The sequence below is a fragment of the Mus caroli genome, unplaced genomic scaffold (genome assembly GCF_978045245.1).
Source record: "Mus caroli unplaced genomic scaffold, Mus_caroli_1 scaffold_6, whole genome shotgun sequence".
Taxonomy (NCBI): domain Eukaryota; kingdom Metazoa; phylum Chordata; class Mammalia; order Rodentia; family Muridae; genus Mus; species Mus caroli.
Genome location: NW_028227261.1, coordinates 23,775,465 through 23,800,238, shown reverse-complemented (window position 1 = coordinate 23,800,238; position 24,774 = coordinate 23,775,465). Strand labels below are relative to the sequence as shown.

The 24,774-nt window shown below is 48.1% G+C and overlaps 1 protein-coding gene across 1 annotated transcript; it reads right to left on the bottom strand.

Moving 5' to 3' along the window:
* Positions 1-12,963, bottom strand: Lin28a (lin-28 RNA binding posttranscriptional regulator A). Its single transcript, XM_021160899.2, has 4 exons — positions 12,933-12,963; positions 12,274-12,470; positions 1,874-2,058; positions 1-290 (listed from the first exon to the last, which is right to left on the bottom strand). The coding sequence occupies exons 1-4, from the start codon at positions 12,961-12,963 to the stop codon at positions 74-76; spliced, it is 630 nt and encodes a 209-aa protein (XP_021016558.1). The 3' UTR covers positions 1-73.
* Positions 12,964-24,774: the final 11,811 nt, after the last annotated feature.

The window sequence follows — 24,774 nt, the reverse complement described above, 5'->3', positions numbered from 1 at the left end:
TCTCCACTCTGCAGATTGATGCCTCTTTCCTTAAACTCCCCATTAGCCAAAGAATAACCCTGACTCCTGGGCCTCAATTCTGGGCTTCTGGGAGCAGGGCAGGGCTGTGGATCTCTTCCTCTTCCTCCCGGAAGTAGGCAGGCTTTCCCTGAGAACTGGGGCCCTGCTGGGCCTTCAGTGGACATGAGGCCACCATATGGTTGATGCTTTGGCAAAAGTGGCACTTCTTGGGCTGGGGTGGCAGCTTGCATTCCTTGGCATGATGGTCTAGCCCACCGCAGTTGTAGCACCTGGTAGGGGACAAAATTATCATAACATGAGAGAGATACAGGGGAAAATGTTTGAAGCCTCCTGATAGGCTGACACTTCCATCCACATGATAACGATAATCACCCGCCTCCCTGGTGACCTATTTCCTGCTTCTGAATATCAATCTTGGGCTGGTGAGATGGCTCAGTGAGTAAGAGCACCCGACTGCTCTTCCGAAGGTCCAGAGTTCAAATCCCAGCAACCACATGGTGGCTCACAACCATCCGTAACGAGATCTGACTTCCTCTTCTGGAGTGTCTGAAGACAGCTACAGTGTACTTACATATAATCAATAAATAAATCTTTAAAAAAAAAAAAAAGAATATCAATTTTTCCCCTTTCCTGATCTTCAAAACGAAATCCCAAATGTTTGATTTACCAAATGAAGACTCTGGAGTCAGACACTGGGAAAAGCCTGGCGCATAGAGGCAGAGAAAGCACCCAGCCTCCAAACACAGACCTTCCTCCTCCAAACACACACAAGAACAAAGCTGTTCCACAACTCCTCTCTCTTCCCTGGGTTCTCTCGGGTCCACTCCCCAACAGCTCTGCCTCATGACCCATTCTTGACTTTATTTAGTTCTTGTTTACAGAGACCTCTTGGGTTAAAGGTGTGTCAGGGCTGAGGCGCGCCACAACTACTTGTTCACAGTAAACAGAAAGCTGGGGGGGTGGGGGTGTTAGTTAAAGGTGCTTGCTAGGGCTGAGCCACAACACAACAGGAAACAGGTTTTTCCAGTTCACAATCTCAGGGTTCCCAGTGGGATCAAATACCCTGCAACATTGTAGATAATCAACTTGAGAAGATGAAGAGAACAAAAAGAGATCCCAGCTGTGAGGTACTGCATGAGGGATAGACGAGGAGAGGAGATTGCCTCTGTGAGCGAATAAGTGCTCTTAACCCCTGAGCCATCACTTCAGCCTTATTTGTTTATTCATTCATTTTTAAGACAAGGTGTCACTATATACACTATATATATACTCCTGCCTGGCCTTGAACTGGTCCATTGTTGGTCTGTCTCCCAAGTCCTGGCTTTACATCCATGTACCACCTGATCTGGCTAAAGAGTGAAGTGTTTTTGTTTTGCTTTTTGTTTTTTGTTTTTTTGAGCCAGGGTTTCTCTGCATAGCCTTGGCTATCTTGGTACTCCCTCTGTAGACCTCAAACTCAAGAATCCTGCCTCTGCCTCCCGAGTGCTGGGATTGGGATTAAGAGCGTGTCTGGCTAAGAAAGAATTTTTAAAGGCAAATTATATTACCTCTTCAGAGGCTAAGAGGTTTTAAGGTTTTAACCTCAGCAAAAATGCAGACGCTAGGCAACCAAGTTGAAGCTCCGGGTCAAGAACTGTAGATCCCAAATATCCCGTATTTCACCCCATCACACAGAGATTCACATTATGCCTTTCCTTCTAAAGTCCTTGTGGATGGTGGCACACTTCACAACAGAGGCTAGTCTGACGCCGTAAATTATCTTTGGCAATGGGGTCCAAGTGGCAACCTGAGTGAAGTTCCCCATCTCCTCAGCAACTTACACAAGCTACAAGCTGCCCTTCCAGGCCCCTACCTGTCTCCTTTGGATCTTCGCTTCTGCATGTTCTTCCCTTTTGGCCGCCGCTCACTCCCAATACAGAACACACCACCAGGGCCAGTGACGCGGATGGATTCCAGACCCTTGGCAGACTTCTTAAAGGTGAACTCCACTGCCTCACCTTCCTTGAGGCTTCGGAACCCTTCCATGTGCAGCTTGCTCTGTCAAGTGGAAAGGCGAGGTTTTACTAACTTGCCCCCATTAACTGTGCCATAAATCAAAACTGCAAACCTATGGCCCCCGGAAGACAGGAAGAAAAGTGACAGAACTCCCATCTCACAGATGGGAAAACGGAACTCAGAGCAGAGGATGGCAGCACATACCTGTCACTCCAGTTTGAGGCCAGTGTGAACTATACTAGGAGACCTGTCTCCAAAGACAAAACATAACCCCACTCCACCATAAGCAAGTGAACTGTCTATTCTTAGCAAATACACACGAAAGTGTGTAGACAGAAATATACTGAATGCTGTATTTATGGTTACTCAGATAATATATCTGGGCCGTGTTGGGTGGTACAAGCCTTTAATCCCAGTACTTGTGAGACAAAGGCAAATGGATCTCTAGGTTGGGGCCAGTCTGACCTATATATACACAGATGCATTTCAGGCCAATATAGTGAGAGCCTTCCTGAACTTTCCCCTACCCCCCAAAAAACAACCAAAACTGGACAGAGATAAAAATACAACAAAGAGGGTAAAATGTTAATCTACGAATCTGGGAATCACAATTATGACAAATCTATTCCTATAACCTTGTAAGTTTGAAATCAGATAGTATTTCTGAAAACTGAAGCCAGTTTCAGGGTAACGATTAAAAATGGAATGTTGCCGGGCGTGGTGGCGCACGCCTTTAACCCCAACACTTGGGAGGCAGAGGCAGAGGCAGGCGGATTTCTGAGTTCGAGGCCAGCCTGGTCTACAGAGTGAGTTCCAGGACAGCCAGGGCTACACAGAGAAACCCTGTCTCAAAAAACCAAAAAAAAAAAAAAAAAAAAAAGGAATGTCATGAAGAAGAGAGTCCAGGAACCTTCTGTGTGTCTGAAGACAGTGTACAGAGTACTCACATACATAAAATAAATCTTTTTAAAAAAAGATTTATGTATATGAGTACACTGGATAGCTGTCCTCAGACACACCAGAAGAGGGCGTCAGATCCCACTACAGATGGTCAGGAGCCACCATGTAGTTGCTGGGCATTCAGGACCTCTGGAAGAGTAGTCAGTGCTTTTAACCACTGAGCCATCTCTCCAGCCCCAATAAACAATTCTTTAAGAAAAGGGGGGGGGGGCAGGTGAGAAGGCCCAGTGGTTAAGAGCACTGACTGCTCTTCCAGAGGTCCTGAGTTCAATTCCCAGCAACCACATGGTGGCTCACAACCATCTGTAATAAGATCTGACGCCCTCCTCTGGTGTGTCTGAAGACAGCTACAGTGTACTTAGATATAATAATAAATAAATCTAAAAAAAAAAAAAAAAGTCAGACACAATCAGACAAATCTATCAAAACACTTAGAGGGAAACTGCACAAAAATGAGCCAGACCTGGCATCCACCTCTGCCCACCCCACAATCCCAGCACTCAGGGAACCTGGACGGAAAGCACCAGCTGCAGCTGGAGGCCAGCCTGGGCTACAGTTACCTCAAGGCCAGAACACTTAGAATGACAGATCTCCTTTAAAAGGTATTATTAAGGGGCTAGCAGGATGAGTCAGTGGCTACCAAGCCTGAAAACTGAGTTTAGCCTCTGGAGTGCACGTGACAGAAGAACAGACTCCCCCATAGTTGGCTTCTGATTTCCACATGCACACTGTGGCCTGTGTGCCTCCCAGCCCCCACATTTAAAAAACATGAGAGAAAAAAAAAATCAACAAAATTTGTTGTTCATGCCACATTTTGTCCTATTTTTTGGATGAATTAATGAAGTACGGTTTCTAATTCTTCTTTTGCTTTGGTTTTTTTTGGTTTTGTTTTTGTTTTTTTGGAGACAGGGTTTCTCTGTAACCTTAGCTGTCCTGAAAACTCACTCTGTGGACCAGGCTGACCTCAAACTTTCAAACTCACGACAGGAGATCCACCTGTTTCTGACTCCCAAGTGCTGGGATTAAAGGTTTTCCACACCACTGCCCTGTGGTTTTTTTTTTTGGTGGGGGGGGAGGGCGGGGGGGTATTTTGAGACAGGCTATGCCACTGCCTGACCTCAAATTCATGATTCTCCTGCCTCAGCCTCCTAGTTATTGCAATTACACAGGTATTCCAGGGCAAGGAGGTAGGTTTGTTGACTCTTTGCTGTCTTTCTGTTTGTTTGACTGACAGCTCTGTTACCCAAGCTGCTCTGCTCCTACGGCAGCTGCGACCAGGTGAACACACCCAACAAGGAAACAGAAAATAAATTATTTGCTTTGGAATGTAAATAAGGATTTTGAGCCATTTCTATAAGACTAGTTTCCTGGAAACACTACAGGTTGTACCCAAACTTGAAAAACCTAAGGCCATTGACAAGAGTCTAGCCCCCTTTAAAAAGCAGGGGGTGTTCGCCATCAGAGGAACCAAGAATCCTTAGCTCACAGCTGTCACCTCAGCACAGACCAGATCCATTGCTCATTAGTGCAGGCAGCAGCACCTCCTAGCCCTTAGAGTAAGGGATTCAGAATGTCTAACTATGTCAACAAAGAAAGAGTCACCCTAAGACTTGGGACTCAATGGCGGGGTACCTGCCTAAATACAATGGTTCTTTCTCACTTCCCAACCAAGAAAAAGAAAATGATCTGGGCGTGGTGGTGCACGCCTTTGATCCCAGCAGAGCCACTACATCGGAGGCCAGCCTGGTCTACATGGTTGAGAGACAAACGAATTCTGAGAAACAAAATAGACCCCTGTGTGCCTAGCCAGGACTGTCTGAGAGCATCAGTCTGTGTCACTCAGTATATTTTACTTGGCAGAATAATTCACACTAGACTCTTTACCTTGCTTATATAAACCAGGGTGGCCTTGAACTGTACCTCTCCCACCTTTAGCCTCCTGAATGCTGGAATGGCAGATGTAGGCCCCTAGTAGGCATCTTACTGCAGGAAGTACCTTTTGACCTAAACAGTGTGTTAGGTGAAGATTCTGATGGGAACGGTCTCACGACACCCAAATTAAACACTTTATGCTGATGTATAATTGTCCCAGAAATGCTGTCATAGAGATAGTGCAGAGGTATGCTCTCTCACTTTTTATGAAGCGTGCTTAGGATCGAACCCAGGGCCACACGTTGCCAAGCAAACTCTAACCAGACTGCCCCCCACACAGGGATATCCAAGGCCCGGTGACCTCCTGCCTCAATTTGATGTGAGCAAGGGGAATAAAACCTTAAATCAGGAAATATGAGTAATACAAAGTTCAAAAGGACCCACCTCTCAGCCCCATCACAGAGAAACCCTGTCTCGGAAGGAAAAAAAAAAAAAAAAGTCAACAGGCCCTAGCTAGGGAGGAACTGGAGCTAGAGCAGGAGACTGTCCAAGGCAGTTCCTGCCTGAGCAGGGTCCCGCCCCAGGTCCAGCGGGGATGGCAGAAGATAAGCAAGCGATTAGGAAGGATCTGGTCTCGGAGCCCCGGTTCCCTCCTCGCTCATTTGTAAAATGGAGTATAGACTGATTTTACGGCTGTGCTGGGGGGTTTTATGCATGGAGAGTGGTAGTTAACACTTCACCAGCCATGTATAAATCCTCAGGGAGTACCAATTACCTACCTTTCAAGCTAGATGGAGACAGGTTAACAGTATGAGCCAAGTGCTGAGAGGCTCAGAGAACTCTCCTTTTATTACTAACCATTCCTAGGAACTCCAAAAACAGTCCTCTTATGAGGTCCGGTTTACTGAGAGCAACGTCTTCCCTACTCCACACCCACTCCTAAGACCGGTGAGCCCAAAGGGGCCGAATAAGTAGGTAAGGCAATGGGGACTGACTAGCCCCCCCTTACTCCCCCCACCACTGAAGATCTGCTGAAGACCCGCCTCAGCCAGCACCTCAACAGAAAGGCCAGGCAGGATTTAGACTGGTGGTCTCCAGGGGTGGCTGCCCGTCCCCTCCCCCACTCCTTTCTAAAACATAGTTCGAATTCTTCTCTTATCAGATAGGTAATCAGTGTGCGGCAGCCCCACCAAGCCAGACTCCCAGGGCCAGAATCGAAAAGGAGCCTGAAATTCTTCTACCACCCCCAGTCCACCCCTAACCACACACAAAGCCGGGGCCCCGCCCCTCTTCCCATCCCCTCCAAAAAAGAAAAGGCCCTGGGGGGGGGGAGGGGCATGGCCTGAGCTCCCCCAATAGAGCCCAGCTCCGAGGAACAAAGAGTTGACACTGGTTGGTTCTGGTGGTCAGATTCCTGGAGTTCCAGGGCACAGATCCCCCAGAGGATGGCTCACCCCCACCCTCCCCCCACATTCAAACCGGACCAGTTCCTTCCTTCCCACTATGGTTGGGATGAGAGGAAAGGACGGACTCTGAACCTCTTCCCCAGTCAGACTCCGGGAAGGGGAAGTTTGCTAGTCAACTAGCAGCCATCTTCCTTCCCGGCCACCCTCCTTCCCATACCTCCAGGATGGACTAGAGAAGATGCCTCTCCTATGGCGCCTTCAGCCAAGTCCTTCCCACAGCAGATAAATGTTTCAACAGGAGGAGAAGGGGCGGGAATCCCATTTTCTTTTTCCAACCTGTTGAACTTAAGTCAGGTGTGCAGCCTGCTTGGGCCACTGCAGGGGGGGGGAAGATGACACTTAAATTACAGCATTTCCTCCCCGGTGCCCCACGGCCCTCTTCAGTTACAGGCACTTCCTGGCTTCTGCTTCTTTCTTTTGACCAATCCACACCGGCCCCACATCGAATACCCCAGCCCAACATCAACGTGGACAGAAGACTAAGCAAAAGTTCTGATTCTTGGACTCATTTGTCAAAGCTTATCGTTACAACTATCAGGTCTCTTCCAGTTCTCACACACCTTTCACCTTTCCTGGTCACCCGCTTCTTTCTTTATGGGAGAATTTCCCTTGTATCCCAACCAGTTTACCAAGACCAAGACTCGCTCTCTCCTCCTCTCTAGCACACAGAGCCCTTCCAGTTCTGACAGATCCCATAATCCCATTCATGTCTCTGCCCAATTCTGGGTTTAGAAACCAAAATGCATATTAAATGTTTACTTTAGACGCCGCAGGGAGCTAAACACTGAAATCCCCACGGCATCCCAACAAGAAGGTTCATAAATGCCTCTGCTTAAGAAGAGAAATCTGATCAGACACCCTAATGAAGTGAGACCAGCCAAGTATATATTTGGGAGAGCCAGGGAGTGTCCCGGACAGGAGCTGGAGATAAAAATAAGCGCCCTGATCGCAGTAACGGACAAGTGTTGGGCCCATTGCCATGAGCCTGGTTTTGCTTAGCCAGCAAGATGTACCAGGAGGGCAAATCGGATATCATTTTTGTTCGATATATTCTTAAAATTCCTAAATAATACTTTTTAATTTCAAAGATTCCACACTGGCATCATAGGGTAGTGATAGAAGCTGTCGCCGGAGCTTCCCTGCTAGAGGCCTGGCGGTTGGTATCATAAATGTCCCCAAGCTAAGGTTAACTGCCATTCACCTCGGCTCAGTGGCCCAGGCCACACGCTCCCCCGCAGCTCTCCACCAGGTGGTGCAGCAGCGCACTCGAGGCTCTGAAGCAAGGGCAGCACTTGGCGTGTGCATGGACACCTCAGCTTCTCCTGGTGTTTTTCTGGGTCCTTCCCACCCTTATGCTGGAGTTGCAAGGGTTGGATGCTTTCTTCCCATCTCACCCTGGGCCCCTAGGAAGGACTGCAGGGTGCAAATGGGAGGGAAAAGCCTCCCGGAGTTTACTCCAGAACCATAGAGAAAGGTACCCCACTGGTTTCCACGCAACCGTGAAATCGTGCTCAAAAGGTAGTCACAATGACACATGCTTCTCCAACCTCCACCCCAGCCTTGGACCTCTACACAGACCTGTTCTTCATGCAGTTGACAGTGACAGCATCTCAAGATTAATTAATTAATTAATTAAAGACTTGACAGATGAAGTTTAACTTCTGATTAGGAATGTCTGAGCAACAGTTATGTCCTATACTCAAAACCAAGTCACTGAAAACCACTGATAGTACGTGACAAGCAGCAATGTCACCCCACAAGGCAGAAGTTTACCACATTGAAAGCTTTGCTTGAAAATGGTGGCAAAGCCTTTCCCCAGGAAAAGCATGTCTCCTCAGAAAGAGGGCGCCAAATATTTCATAATGACAAAATAACATGTGAATGAATGAATATATATATGTACATATATATATATATGTATATGTACATATATATATAAAATCCAAACATCCCTAAGCCATAAGCCGCCTCTTCCCACTGACATAGGAATGTCAGGTAGTGTCCTGGGTTTGATTCCAAGATGAAGCCAAAGTTCTGGGGTTCTGAGTACCTCACAAATGCTCAGAGCACTCTACATGTGCCAGGCTCAGAAGTGAGTGCCTGACACACAGCCTTTCTTTGTCTCCTCTGGTGAGGGCAGCGTCTACTTCTGATGCTCCCAGCTCCTCGAGTCATTTTCCTTTTCCACATCCATTTAGATCAAGTGCGAACTATAAAGCTACTAAGACAGTAAAGCTCTTCTCTTGAAAGGACATCCACATCAGTGGAGACAGCAGAAGACATGGAAACTAGGTGCAGTGTTATAAGCCAGGAAGGCAAGATCCCACACCTGCCTCTCAACCCAGCTGCCTTACCCAGGCCCTCAGAGGCCATTTGTCATCCCTCAGGCCTTTCTGAAGGTCCAAACCGCTGGGGCTCACGAAGTTGGTTTAGTTTAAATTTCTAGATCAATATCCATTTTTTTGTTGTTTCCAAACCCTTTGCCATATCATTATCATGTATTCGTGTGTGTGTGTGTGTGTGTGTGTATGCCAATAAAAACTTATCTGGCAGAAGGTGGTTGTACATAAAGTGTTAGAATGGCAGGGTGAAGTCTCAACAGCCCATGTGGAAGAGGTTTTATTGGAAGGGAGAGACAAGGTAGTGGCAGAAAGAGAAGATGGGAAGATAGAGTGAGGGAGGGGTGTTCTCCTTATTTATATGGGGAATGACAGTAAGGCAGGTAAAGGTGGGAGGTGAGCCAAGTGGATGTTGGGAATATGGTGCCTGTTGCCTTGGCAACCAGTCTGCAGGTTGGGCTGTCTCCTATGTAATGTCATAGGTTTGGGAGGTCCTGATACCACCTGTGATCTGAGCACTGGGTCTATGAAGGTATAGCATCACGGCCCAACATGTGGTATCAAAGAGCCTGCCTTAAAAAACAAAAACCTGACGTTCTGAGGAGCTGCTAAAAACCACTACAACTTTATTTCCTAATTTCTACAAATCTTGGTGGTTTAGATTTTGAACCACAGGAAACCAGAGTTAAACCCAAACTTGTAAGTGGTCAGGGACTTCTAACAATTTTGACAAATATCTTGCTAACCCTTTCCCAACCAGAAGTGATTCTGCCTCCCAAGGGACATTTGGCAAGATAGGGCGACATTTTGGTTCTCACAACTAATTAACTCCAGATTTCAAGATCTAAAGACCTTTGGCCAAATAAAATGGGTGTTAATAAGAGAAACCTGTGTCATAGCCCCCCTACCCTCAGCCTATACCTTACTGGGCCCAGAATAAAGTATAGACAAGTCAGGCTCTGGTGACACCAAAGAAAAGGGGTGTCACCCAACTACCAGTCAACTTGCCTATATATACAATTACTTGCAGGCCTGCCTACACTACAGTGTAAGGTGCTGTCTCAAAAAAAAACAAACAATTGAGCACAAGGACAGTGGTTAACAGGATGCTGGGAACCGTATTACCTCAATCTGGAAAGGTCTTCTTTGATTCCCCCACCTTTCCCTGGCAAGGCAAATATCATCTTGAGACAATCTTCCCCTCCCCCACCACGCACCCCTACCCCATGCCCAGGGCCCAGCAGCTGAAGAAGTTCCCCCTAAAGATTTCTTACCCTCCCTACACTCCCCCTTCCAAAGTAAACAAGTTGTAGAGAATAACCTGCATCTACAACAGTCCTCAGGAAGAGGAACCTCAGCTCAACGACCAAACTTACTGTGGGGAGTGTGGACCAGGCAGGTGGTGGGAAAACACCAATTCAAAGTGTGTGGAGAGGTAACCGAGTTTTTCAAATATGGGTGCCAGCCAGGAACCTTCGCATGGGTCTTTAATCCCCAAATCCAGAAGGCAGAGGTAGGCAGCTCTCTTGAGTTAAAAGGCCAGCCTGGGTGACAGGGCAATTCCAAGCCAGCCACAGTTACACAGTGAGACACCACCACCACCACCAGCCTCAAAAAAAACAAAACAAAAACAAAAACAAAACCCAAAGAAACCAAACTCAAAGCCCACAAATGCAGGCAGGTCTCCAAACCGGTCTGTACTGAAGGCTGCCCCCTGAGATAGCCTATAGCTTCCCAGTTGGTATGGCTCCTAAGTGAGGCACAGCGTCTCCATTTGTCCCAACAGCAATGAACCTCAGATCAGAAGGTACATTCTCCCCGGCACCTCCCTACTCAGCCTTTGCAAGGAGTCAGGAAAGGGCTCAAGCCACCTTTACACCCCAGCCTCCTAAAATTGAAGAAGTTCCCCAAACCATCTCGGGACCAGGAAATCCTCATCTCTGTGATCAGATAAATGGCCGAATGGGGGAGGCTTGCCCCCCGCTGAGGAGGGCCATTCAGAGCGGGTTCCTGCAATAAAGTGATTTAATAGATCTAAAGAGGCCAATTCCCTTCTGTCTCACAATTACTTCCTGTGGGTTATCATTCACATATGCAAATGAGATGGGGGGCACAAAGCCACCATCCAGAAACCAGCAGTCTGGTGGTAGTGATGGGAGGCAGGGGGGGTGGGGGTGGGGGGGAGACGGTGCAGAAAAGTTAAGGGTACTGCTCCAGGTCCCTTTAAAAACAACACATATCCCAGAAGCCCACTGACCCTAGGACACCAACAGCAAAGAGCTGGCCCTCAAATTCCATCAACCCAAATCTACTTAGTTTCCACTCCCCAACCTCAGACTGGAGGGCAGGGTTCAGCCTTCCCAGCAGCCCCCAACCAGTCCACCCAGCATCTCCGTCCCCACCCCTCCCCCTCAAGAACGCCATCCCTCAGGCTCCAACTCTTAATCCCCACATCCTCCTTTCCCCTCCCCCACGGCTCCTAAAGCTAACCTCCCTGAAGTAACCCCTCCCTGCCCGGCCCGGGTGTCAAGCTCGCAGGCCAGGGATTAGCAATTTTCTTCTTTCCTGGCCCAGCCTTAACCCACCAAATGTGGAAAAGGGCAGGAGCAGTTACTTCCTTTCCACCGTGGAATGGTACCACTCCCCCACACACACACACACCCCGCCCCCCGTAGGATATTAAGAAAGGGAATGGCCAGGAAGAGGGAAACCTGAAGGCTCTACTCTCTTCCTTGTTTAGGGTTAGGAATGTTAGGGACAGCAATCAATGGCTGTCTAGGGCCATAAATGCCAAGCTGAGGAGAATAGGGCCAGAGGCCAGTCTTCCTCCACCGCCTGCCCCCTCGACACTGAATTTCACTCCCTACTGTGTAGCCCTTCTTTAACTGCGAACTTGGGATTGCCACGGCCAAGGAATGAAGGCCTGGTCTCTTAAGGTCTTCCTTCCTGGCAGAACCGGGTGGACAGCCAGAGGTGCCTGCCAGCCCTGATCTGTAGCCAGACCTCTAGGGGAGCGTTTCAGCTCACACATTGATCCTTCCGGGATGTGCCAAACCTACACTGGCTACAGGACCTGGCTTTGGGTGGCCACCTGACTTGAGGTCTGCATCGAAACGGGAAGAACCTGACGTCGCAGGTTCACGCCCGTAGGTTGGGTAGCAAATGGCTCACACTCTCTCCTCCCTGTGAATTAGACTCAGACCTTTAGAACTCAGGGCGCTAACGCCGGGCTCAGGCCCTGCATGTGCTTCCCTGGTCTGCCTGCTCGCCCTCCCCCACCGGCAAGCACAATACAACCTTAGTTTCTGCCACATGGGGTCACCTCCCTGCCCCCTGCTCCCTTCCCAGGGGAAAGAGGTAATAGACACGTGGTAAGCCGGAGGGGTTCCCGGAAGGGGGCGGGGAGGGGGTGCTGGTAGTCAGCAGTGCCTCCTCGCACAACCGCAGTTACTACAAACTCAAAATTGGGGTGTCCCGAAAAATATGGGGACGCGCAATGAGGGGTATTTATCTCCTCCAATCCGACAGGAGGGGCCACCAGCCAAGGCCGTACCTCGGAACTCCCAGCCTTTTTTTTTTTTTTTTTTTTCTCCCTAGCAAAGTTCCAGAATGAGTCTCACCTGGTGCACAAAGACGTCCACCGGGGGGTCGAGCGCGACCCCGGCGCGAGCGGTCATAGACAGGAAGCCGAACCCCATGCGCACGTTGAACCACTTACAGATGCCGGCCCCGTGCAGCAGCTGCGGCTCGTCTGCCGCTCGGGCCGCGTCAGCCGGCGCCTCCTCTGGCGCCTTCTCCGCTGCCTTGGTGCAGCCACCTGGAGAAAGGGAGGGCCAGGTGATCAGCTGGGGGCCAAGGGATCGCAGGCCCTCTCGGGGACCCGTCTGGGAGATCTCGGTGGTCAGCCCGCGGATAGACACCCAGGAGGAGGCAGCTACCAAGCAGCTGGTAAGAAGAAACCTGTCCTGGCTGCCTCCCCAAGCTTACACCGAGGATGCTGACGCCCCAAAAGTTTTGCTTGTCTTCCCACAACAAGTTGCCCGTGCACACGCGGCGGGACAGGCCCCTCCTCTTCTCTCCCTCCGCCCCCACGGGCTCGGCGTACGAGCCACTTGGAACACCAGGGTTCCCTAGTCCAGAGATGGCCCCAAGAAGCAGGAGGCCACAGGGACTTGGGGGTCCCGCGGACAAGTCCGTGGGACACTTTCCCACCTCCCTTCTATTTAGCCATTGGGCTCCCTGCACCCTAAGGTATGCCCGCTGAATCGCAAGCTCGAACCTGCAAACTGCTGGTTGGACACCGAGCCCATGGTCGTCGGCTGAGCCCGTGGCCCCGGGCCCCAGGTCGGGCGGCTGCTGGCCCCAGAGAAGTCCGGAGGCAAAGGGGTGGTTCGGAGAAGAGGCTGCTACATCTTCCCCCGCACAATAGCGGTGGGAGGGCCCACGGCTTTTCAAAGGCTCCCAAATTCTAAAAGACAATGACCCAACCCCCCGCGGGCAGCCCCCTCCCCTCCCCTCTCTCCTTACCCCTCCCTTTCCCTCTGGCTCTGGCTTCGGCCCTCCCCCACTGCTCTGGTCTCTGACACCTCTGGGGTGTCCCTTCCCAGAACCTTGAGATTTGACACCCCCTCCACATACACACATCTGGAGATGGGGATCTTTTGCCCTAGAAGTCTTCAGTACCCCAGAATTTGGGATCCTGCACTTTGAGGACTCAATGCGAGCATCCAAAGCGGACACAGGTGGGGGACCCCGGGGGGGGGGGGATAGTTTTATAACCACGTGACCACACACACACACACACACACACCACCCCCACCCCCCGGGCAGATAATTATACATTCCAGAGAGTTGGGGGAGGGAGGTGTGAGCCTGGTGGCGCTGTCCAATCAGAAACACAAACCACCTGTCAAGGGAGAAATGGATGAGCCCTCCCCCTCCCCCAGCCCCTCAGCGCCCCTCCCCCTCTTTCCCCTCAGGCCTCAGAGCTGACCCGGCTGCTTGGCGCTGACCTGCTCTCACCCCCCACCTCCGTGTGCTTAGATAGACCTGGAGTTCTGGACGTTAGGAAGCCGGGATAGGGTGCAAGGAAGCGGCTGGAGACCCCACCGAACTGATCCGTCTTAACCTAGGTGCTGCCTCTCAAACTCGGCCTGTCTCTGGCTGCTACTGGATGTCTCAAATCTCCAAATTTCAACAACAGTTTCTCTGGGTTGGTCCCAGTGAGAAACAGGCTCCTAGTTGATTCTGTGCAAAGAGTCCTTCGCTCCCTCCTAAGCCTACACCTAAAGTTGCTTCCAGGTACAGCTTCCTGAGAGAGCATGTGGAAACCTCGAAGGATGCCCTCTGTGCTAGCTGTGTTCTCATCGGGCCCCTGCCTGCCGCGTCCCGTCCTGTCCCATCCGTTGGTGGAAGAGAATAGATTGGTGGGTGGAGGCACTTCCTCCAGGACCCGGGACACTCTAATCCCCAGACCCTCCTGTTCTCAGTCACCATCCTAAATTGAGCAACCTTTCGGGTAGTATGACTGGTGAAAAGACTGGATAGAGAGAGGCTTCTCATTTAAAGAGGTAAACTCCCTACTAGAAGATAAAGAGGGTGGACCAGAGGGGTGGCCACTGCCCTGGTCAGAGATGGACAATGGCCCGGGGCTCAGTGCACGGCCCTGGCCCTGCCCCTTCACTTCCGGTGCTCAGTTCAAACTGGACAATGCCAGCTCCGGTCAGTTCCCCTCCCCCACAGCTACAACCCATTTAAAGGGACAGAGCCTGCTTTCAGGGGCATCAGCTTATCCTGAATTCAGTCTTCTCCACAAGTGTGTAGAATCTCTTGTGGTTCACACGCTGCAGTTGTGCATACGTACATGCACGCTCATAAGCAAGTGCGTATCTGAGACAGAGAAAAAAGAGGATGGTGTAGAGAAATGGACGATGGAATAGGAGATGACTGTGAGGAATACTGTTGTTCTCTTTTCTACGAATGTTTTGCATGTGCATAAAAAGTATGAGATAGGACTTTGAGGGATGAAAAAGACTATGGTAAGCCTTGTCCTACTAAGCTGAAAATTTTAAGTATCATTAAGAGTGTTCTATTCCCAGCTAGTTAGATCTTTTTGGAGTTATCCGAGTGTATCAACCAAAGTCATTTAATTTATACAACCCGCTCCCGTTAACAATATCTGTTCCTTATACAGTTACTCTTGAGGTTCATAAATTGGTGGTTGAGGTCTTCTGAAGGGAAGAAGAAAGACGAGGTGAACGTTCAGGCTTCTCTTGGTCAGCCTCCAACAAGGTTGGGTTTCCCCCGCAGGCATGATCACTTGCTCTGTCCAGGGTGCTGAGAGCGCCCGTAGCTCTGTCCCTGGTGCTGAAACATCAATACTTTCCTGCCTTGGGTCTTTCCTGCGTTCTTAGGTCCAAGTTCTTCCCCCAAAAAAATAAAAGAAAAGAAAAAATAAAAAGAAAAAAAAGAAAAAAAGAGAAAGAAAAAGAAAAAAAGGGGGAAAAAAGGGAAAAAAAGCCTGATTCTCTTCCAAAGTCTCCTGACACACATGAGACAAATAGACATTTTATTATTGCTTTTGATTAAGACAAGGCGTTGCTTCATGGCACATGCTGGCCTTAATCACACTGCAGTCTTCTGCCTCTGCCTCCTTAGAACTGAAATTACAGGTGCCTATTACATTGCTTGCCTTAATCTTTCTCTTTTTTTTTTTAATTAAATTACATTTGTATTAATTTGTATGTGTTTTTGTATGTCATATGTGTACAGCTGCCCCCAGAAGCTAGAGAAAGATATTGGATCCCCTGTAACTGAAGTGTTGTAAGGTTGTAAACCATCAAATTGGGGTTCTGGGAACCAACCTTAAATCCTTGGGCAATAGTCAGTGTTCTTAGCCACTCAGCCATCTCTCTCACTCTGAATATTTCTTGAATACTAAGGAAGACATTTCTTGGAGTAAATGATTCTACTAGAACATTGAAGGCATTGCAGGCCCAGTTTCAGGAAGAAAAAAAAAAGTTTAGGCCTACTCTTTTGGTCATGAAGAAAGATAATATCTTTGAATATAAGAAGACCAGAGTAGAAGAGAAAGTAATTTATATACTAATAATTTAAAATTAGTTCCATTATTGAAGAGTACTTTTTTTGGTTGGAGTTTTGAGGCAGGGCCCCATGTAGCCTAGGGTGACTTCAGATTGACTAGATAGCCAAGAATAACTGCGAAGTCCTAATTCTCTGCCTCCATCTCTCAGTGCTGAGATTAAGCATGCGCACCAACTTTGCACTCTCATAAGAGAAGATGCAGCCACGTTGCCTATGTTTCTTGCAGCTCTGTGATTGGGGGCAGCACCATGAAGCATTATGTGAGACTCAGTGTCCTCCCCTGTCCATGGAGACCATGAGCATACTTAGTGCTCAGAGCTTTGTGAGAAGGAAGGATGGGGACTAGGTGGTCCAGGGAGACCTTTTCAGAATACTGCCTGGCATGGAGCTTTTAACCACAACAGGCATTGCTATTCAATGGAATGGGGATGCAGCTCAGTTGGGTAGAGTGTATACTGAGCACACACAAGACCTCATACACCGCGGACCTCATAAAACTGGGTGTGGGGACTGGAGAGATAAGAGAACTGACAGCTCTTCCAAAGAACTGGAGTTCAATTTTTAGCAACCACATGGTGATTCACAACCATCTGAAACTCCAGTCCCAGGGCATCCAACAGCCTCTTCTCACATCTGCTGGCACCAGGCACACATGTACATGTAGGCAAAAGACCCATACATGTAAAATAAATAAAAATTAAAATCCTAATTCTGATAGACCACGCTCACAACTATGTATTTCTTATAAAGCAGTTACAATACTATTTTATATCACAGGAGTGTGATACAGCTATGATGTGATACATCTTATAGATATAGATGCGATACATTTGTAATGCTAGAAAATACAATTTAAAAATTCACATATTAGCTGGGCAGTGGTGGTGTACGCCATTAATCCCAGTACTTGGGAGGCAGAGGCAGGTAGATTTCTGAGTTCGAGGCCAGCCTGGTCTACAAAGTGAGTTCCAGGGCAGCCAGGGCTGTACAGAGAAACCCTGTCTCGAAACCAACCCCGCCCCCCCCCCAAAAAAAAAAACCCTGTCTTGAAAAAAAAAAATTCATGTTTTGTTTTTTTCCAAATTTCTCACTACTAAAGCCAAGTGACTGGGCTGCAGAAATCGACCAACAAGAGTCTCCTAAATGGGTTATTACTCTTTGTTGTTGTTAGTAAGTTGACTGGCTTTTTAAGATCCGATCACTCTCTTTAACCTATGCTGGACTAAAACTCATTCAGTAACACAAGCTGGCCTCAAACTCATGTCAATGCTCCTGCCTCACCATCCTGGATGCTAGGATTACAGGTATGAGCCACCATACTCAGCCTTAATAGGTTTGAATTAAAATAGCATGCGTTAACGAAATACTCCTAATTCTTTTTTTTTTCCTTGGGTTTTTTTTTTTTTTTTTTTTTTTTTTTTTTTTTGGTTTTTCAAGACATGGTTGCTCTGTGTAGCCCTGGCTGTCCTGGAACTCACTTTGTAGACCAGGCTGGCCTCGAACTCAGAAATCCGCCTGTCTCTGCTTCCCCAGTGCTGGGATTAAAGGCGTGTGCCACCACACCTGGCATTCCTAATTCTAATCTAATCTTCCTCTGCTATGTTTTTCAATTCCATTACCAGAAAAGCTCTGCATGCAAAGCCCCAGCCATCTGCAAAGATGAATGATAGTGTCTGCTAGAGAAAACTGTTCCCCCAATGTGTCCCTCAAGATATCTGTCCCACCAGCTGGGAGTGGTACTGCATACCTATAATCTCATTACCTGAGATAGGCAGAAGGGTTTGGAGTTCAAGGACAGCCTCGTTTACACGAGAACTGTGTTTCCAAAGAACAAAACAAAATAGGAAAAGATGCCGGCTTCTTAGAACCTTTGATACATGGCCCCATACTTTCAGAGACAGTCCCATAGTGAAGGCTGCAGCTGTCGGTCAGTGTCTGCCGAGCAGGTGCAGAGCCTTAGGCTTGGTCCCTTGCACCACACAAGCTAGGTATGGTGGTAAGCAAGTTGTGAAACAGTTTCCTCCAAGATCAAAACATTCCATCCGGCAGGGGAGCTCTTTAAGGGGGAAAGTAAACAGCGAAAAGAAACACTTTAAGAACTCCCTAGAGTTCTTAACTTTAAGAACTGACCAGATCCACTAGGCCCCCTCCCTGACCCAGTAAACAATTTTGTGGAGCTTCACGGAAGATGTTAACCGCCTAGAGCGGGGCGGTGGTGGCGCACGTCTTTAATCCCAGCACTCGGGAGGATTTCTGAGTTCGAGGCCAGCCTGGTCTACAAAAGTGAGTTCCAGGACAGCCAGGGCTATACAGAGAAACCCTGTCTCAAAAGACAAAACAAAACAAAACAAAAAACCGCCTAGAAGCCAGAAAGAGGTTGCTCAACTGGCTGGAAAGGACGCTCCAGCCTGATCAGCTACCCGCAGGTTGTACAGTGTGCTCCCGGTTCCCAGCTTCTGTGAGTTGTCACCCATGCTAGGGTGGGTCTTTGAGTCACCTCTGCTCCTGTGAGTAACCCCTCACCCGTGTGTATAGAACCTCAATGAAATTCCTAGCTTCTTCAGGTTGGCCCTTGGTAGGATCTATGCTTTGATCTGTTGGGGGCCGCCTAGCTGGGGTGAGAGGAGATGAGTATGTTGCGTCTCCCCAGGGAAAAGTCTTGTCACACAAGAGCATGCTGCAATCGCAGCGCAAGGGATGTGAAGGCAGGAAGCTCAGAGTTCCAAGTATTATGTGCCCTCCTTGCGAGCACTAAGTCAGAGTATCCAAAAGGCAGTGTATGAGTCACCTTTCCTGGGAAGGAGGGCAGTGGTCTGAGCTTCATCCAGAACAGGGTCTGGAAGATGGCTCAGCATGAAACCTGCCACCTAGCCCGATGACCTGAGCCCGATGACCTGAGCATGATCTCAGGGACCCCCATGGAAAAAGGGGAGAACTAGGTTCTAAAAGTTACCATCTGATGTCTCTATGTGTACCACGGCACTAAAGCACCTGTGCACAGACTAACAGATGTGTGCACACTGAAAAGAAAAAAACATTTTTTTTTGGCTTTTTCGAGATCCTGGAGCTTACTTTGTAGACCAGGCTGGCCTCGAACTCAGAAATCTGCCTGCCTCTGCCTCCCAAGGGCTGGGATTAAAGGCGTGTGCCACCACCGCCTGGCGGAAAAGAAAAAATTTTAAATGTTATTTTAAAACGGAAAAGTGGTGCAAACCTTTAATCCCAGCCCCTGGAAGGCACAGGCGGGTCTCTCTGAGTCTGAGTCTCAGCACAGACAGGCCTGTAGAAAGTAACCATGTCTCGACCCTCCCCCACCCACAAAACACAAAAACAAAAACAAAAAAACACCAATGCTGTGGGCAGTGGTGGCACATGCCTTTAATCCCATCACTCAGGAGGCAGTGGCAGGCAGATTTCTGTGAGTTCCAGGCCAGCCTGGACCACATAGTGAATTACAGGATATTCAGAGCTATATAGTGAGACACTGTCCCAAAAATAAAAAAAATAAAAAATAAAGGAGGGGTCATCAAGAATGTTTAACAGGTGAATCACCTGCGGTCCAGCTTAAAGACCTGCTTTCAGTCTGGAAGACCCACATGGTGACACCTGTGTGACCTTCACACAGGTGCATGGCTGAATACGCACGCGCGCACAGACACAGACACGTACTAAAATGACATTAAAAGCAGAACATGATGTTTGAAGTTCATCAACTCATTCACCAAACAGACACTTGCTGAGCATCTACTTTGTATGAGGTGGCCCTTTGTGAAATGCTGGGGACACGACAATGAGCAGAAGAGGTCAAATTCCTTTCCTCCTGAGCCCACTCTAGATAAAGGCAGCAGGCACAGATCACTGGAGACTGTCCAGTGCACATGCTTGAGTCTGTTCATCTCTGTGATCTCAAGAGAAGGTCATAAGTGTTTATTTTTGAGACGTCTCTCACTATGTAGATCAGGTCAGCCTTGAACTCACAGAGATCCGCCTGCCTCTGCCCCCTGAATGCTGGGATTAAAGGCGTGCTACCATATGCAGGCTGTAAGGCTAAATTGAGAGTTGGATTCATTGGTGACAAATGTGTCTTCCAGAGCAGAAATTCTGAAGTGTTTGTGTGTGTGTGTGTATGTGTGTGTTTACATGTGTATATGTGTGTATGCATATATGTGTATATATGTGTGTGTATGTATGTGTATGTGTGTATGTGGTATATGTATGTATGTGTGTATATGTGTATGCATATATGTGTGTATATGTGTTATGTGTGTGTATGTGTGCATATGTGTATGTGAGTGTATGTGGTATATGTATGTATGTGTGTATATGTGTATGCATATATGTGTGTATATGTGTTATGTGTGTATATGTTTGTGTGTATGTGTGTGTATGTGGTATATGTATGTGTGTGTATGTGTATGCATATATGTGTGTATATGTGTTATGTGTGTATGTATTGTGTATGTGTGTGTATGTGTGTATATATGTATGTGTATATATGTTTATGCATATATGTGTGTATATATGTTATGTGTGTATGTATGTGCATATGTGTGTATGTGTGTGTATATGTATGTGTATGTGGTATATGTGTGTATATGTATATGCATATATGTGTGTATATGTGTTATGTGTATGCATGTATGTATGTGTGTGTGTGTGTGTGTGTGTAAAGGAGAGAGACTCCATTCCTAACTACAATAAGAAGCAATCTGTTCTCGCCCTATGCTGTCATCTCATCCACTGCAGGGGTCAGTACTTCCCACATCCATCAGGGCCGTGCACCTCTCACTTCGTAGGCCTGTTGAGTCGGCAGGAGGACCAGGCAAGGGAGCCCCCTTCCTTCTTTCTTCTGCTCCCCATGCTGGTCCTGCTTCACAGAGCAAGACGCCAGGCGCTTGCTTTCACCAATAATGGCTTCATTAGATTGAAAGGAGACAAAAGTGACCTCAATGGAATAGACTTCCTGACCCCAGCTGACCTCTGACCCTCACCCTGACAGCCTCTAAATCTTTTCTTTCTGACACATCCCCCACAAGAGAAAATGATGAGCACATGATAGCTCTCTGTCCGTGTCGGTCCCTCTCCAGGTATCCTGAGCGGTAGGACTTCTGGTACCCAGCCGGGCGGGCGGGATGTGCCTGCTGGCTGATGGTCTCGTGGCTCCTCACCAGGACTCCTGTCATGTCCTAAGTCCTGTTTCAGCCTTAGACTTTTGACCCAGTCTCTCCTGACACAGCAGCTACTGTTTACACGTGAGACTATGTCACATGCTCTGCGCTCACTATCTGTTCCAGTCCTCAAGCCTCCAAATGAGAATCCCCCGTCGTACCAGATAAGACACGGGACCCTGAAGTCAAACAGCTGGCCTCAACTTACAGATCACCAAGGAAGGCCCTCTTCTTCTCCGGCCAAACAGGTAAAGTAATTAATGCACAGCACCAAACAATCAGTTGGTGTGGAAAGAATTATAATAAAAGAGAGTACCCTGGCCAAGCCACTCTGTCCCTTAGGCTGCCTCTCCTTGAGCCTCTTTGGACGATCCTTCCATATCTCTAAATAATATACACGGAGGTCTAGTCCTTGATTTATTGGTTTTAGCCCTCTGCTATCGATTTCCTGTTATGATGGATGAGAACTTGCCCCCTACAGGGCCCTTCCCCTTCCTCCCAAGTACAGATAAATCACCTTTCTCAGCTAAATTGGTAACCGGTGTTTACTTTGTCCTGACTATGGAAATGTCCCACCGTGCACTGCCAAGGCATTCCTCTCCTTATGCGGCGTCTTCTTTCCCTTGGACTCTGTAGCCGCCTTTCCCACTGACGTTCACCCACTCACCGTCAAAGGATCGACTGTTTTCTTTTTGTTAAATCTTTACTTCTCCTGGAGCCTGTCCCCTGTTCCTTATCTCGCCTGCTCTCTAGGCTTGCTCTCCCGTGGGTTTCCAAGGATTCCTCACTGCTTCTCAGGTTAGAACTAGAGTTTTCTGGATATATAAAATATATGTTATGATAAAATATATAAAATAAGCATAAAATATACATACACATATTGGGGTTTGGGTTTGTTTGTTTTTTTCATTGTTTTGTTGTTGTTGTTTGTTTGTTTGTTTGTTTGTTTGAGATAGGTTTCTTGGTTTCTTAGTTTCTTGGCTGTCCTGGAACTCAGTCTGTAGACCAAGTTGTCCTGGAACTCAGAGGGATCTGCCTGCCTCTGCCTCCAAAGGTTAAAGGGTGCACCACCATCACCAGGCTGGCCTTGAACTCACAGAGTTCACCTCCTGAACACTGGGGTTAAAGCCATGTCTCACCATATTCTGCTTTGTGGGTCCTACATGAACCAGTTTGAGGTTCAACATCAAGGAGACTATTTTCTAGTAACTGCCCCCCTCCAAAAAAAAAACCCATTTGTGCTGGAGTAGACTGGAGAGATGTCCAGGTGAGCAAAGCACTTGCTGGGCAAGAATAAGGACCTGAGTGTGGCTCCCCCAAAGACAAAACATAAAAAGGCAGATGTCACCGCGTCCATCTGTAAACCGGGTGCTGGGGGTGGAGGTGACAGGAGATCTCCAGGGTTCTCTGGCCAGCCGGGAAGCTTCAGGTGCAGTGAAAGATGTCTGGAAGTGCCCAGGTAGTGTGCTCAGGAGGCAAAGGCAAATGGATCCCTGTGAGGTCAAAGCCAGCCTGGTTTATAGAAAAAGTTTGAGACCAGCCAGGGCTGTGTAGAGAAACTGTGGAGCAAACGAATGGAAAAGCTATTGAGGAAGACACCCTAGTGTTATCCTCTGCCCTCTATATACACTGACACAGATGGACAGACAGGCACAGACAGATGGACACACACACACACACACACACACACACACACACACACGGGGAAAGAAGTGCCTGGCAGACTGTGCTCATCGCAGCTTGCTCCTCTGTCCTTTCCTTGTGTTTTGTTTTCCCAGTGCTGAAGGCTGGGGATCACCCCAGGGCCTTGACTATTCCTCAGGGAGGCCGGTGTTCCACTACTGAGCTGCAGCACCCCATCCCTTTACCTTCGCTCATGATTTCAGAGTATGTTCTTTAGCACTTTGCGCTGCACACTGGAGCCGAATGAAAGACACACTTATGGCTTGCTTTGAGGACACTGAATTGGGAGATGTCTTTTCCAGATTCTGAGTTATCAGTGGAACAAAACACATGGCACTGCTAACCTTGTTTGAAGGTTCACCATGGGCCTAGCAATGGACCAAGTACTATACAGAGATAGTGGCGCTATACTATACAGCATAGTGGCGCAACCCTTTAATCTCAGCATTCAGGAGGCCGAGGCAGGATCTCTGTGAGTTCCACAGCAGCCTGGTGTACAGAGAGAGTTCCAGGACAGCCAGGCCAGGGCTACATAGTGAGACCCTGTCTTTAAAACAAATAATAATAATCCATCAATGCGACCAACAAATTTATGAGACAGGCGTGGCTAATTTTACCATGTTACCCATGAAGTGGAGAGATGGCTGCGGAGGAGGCTAATTGGTTGTTTCTAGAATTGTCACTTGGAATCAGGATTCTATGCCTCTTCCATTAGCAGAGGGTTAAATCACCTGGAGAAAAAGCTCAGTGGTTAGATCACTTGCTGCTCTTACAGAGGACCCAAGTTAAGTTCCCAGAACCCATGTCCGTTGGCTCACAACTGCCCGTGATTCTAGTTTCAGGGGATGGGACAATATATTCCAGCTTCCATGGGTGTGATGGTTTGTATATTCTTGGGCCAGGGAGTGGCACTATTTAGAGGTGTGGCCTTGTTGGAATAGGTGTGACCTGGTTGGAGGAGGTGTGTCACTGTGCATATGATCCTCACCCTAGTTGCCTGGAAGTCAGTCTTCCACTAGCAGCCTTTGGATGAAGACGTAGAACTCTCAGCTCTGCCTGCGCCATGCCGGCCTGGATACTGCCATGCTCCCACCTTGATGGTAATGGACTGAACCTCTCAATCTGTAAGCCAGCCCCAATTAAATGTTGTCCTTATAAGAGTTGCCTTGGTCATGGTGTCTCTTCCCAGCAGTAAAACCCTAACAGTGGGTATATACACACATGGCATAGATTCACACACACACACACACACACACACACACACACACACACACATCTTCTGTTAAAAGAGTAAGAGGGCTATTAGAGATATGTGCAGTGTACACAGATAGCTGAATAAGTGAGCTTCAGGTTCAGTAATCCCAGCACCCCAGAAGTGGAGACAGGAGGACTGAAGATCCAGGAACAACTGGGGCTACATGGGACCCCATCTCAAAAAACAAAAACAAACAAACAAACAAAACAAGAAAGGAAGAAAAGAGGCTTAAGTCTTAGTGTTCCCGTGCCGTCGTCCCTACCCCACTTAGTAAAGGAGGAGATAGTTCTCTCCAAGTAACTTGCTTGAGGTCTTAGCCAGTAAATAACAAAAATTGGTATCTGGATAAGTGACTTAGGGTACCTTCCTTTTAGTAGGACATTGTCTTAGTCACCGTTCTAGTGCTGTGAAGAGACACCATGACCAAGGTAACTTAAAAAAGAAGCATTTAATTGCTTATAGTTTCAGAGGGTTACCCATGGTGGGCATGGTGGCAGGCAGGCATGGAAGGAGCTGTAATCATACATCTGACCCAAAAGATGGCATGGGCCAGCCAGGCATGGTGGCCCATGCCTTTAATCCCAGCACTTGGGAGGCAGAGGCAGGCAGATATCTGAGTTCCAGGACAGCCAGGGTTACACAGAGAAACCCTGTCTCAAAAAAAACAAAAAATAAAAAAATAAAAAATGACATGGGCCTTCAACATCTCAAAGCCTAACTCTAGTGATGACACACCTCCTCCAAGAAGGCCACACCCCCTAATCCTTCCTAAACAGTTCCTCCAACTAGAAATCAAGTTTTCAAATATATGGACCTATGGATGCCCTTCTTGTTCAAACTCCCTCAGATTTGCAAGATCATATTCACATCTTCCTGTCTGTGTTTACCAGGGCTAAAACTAGTGCAGCAGA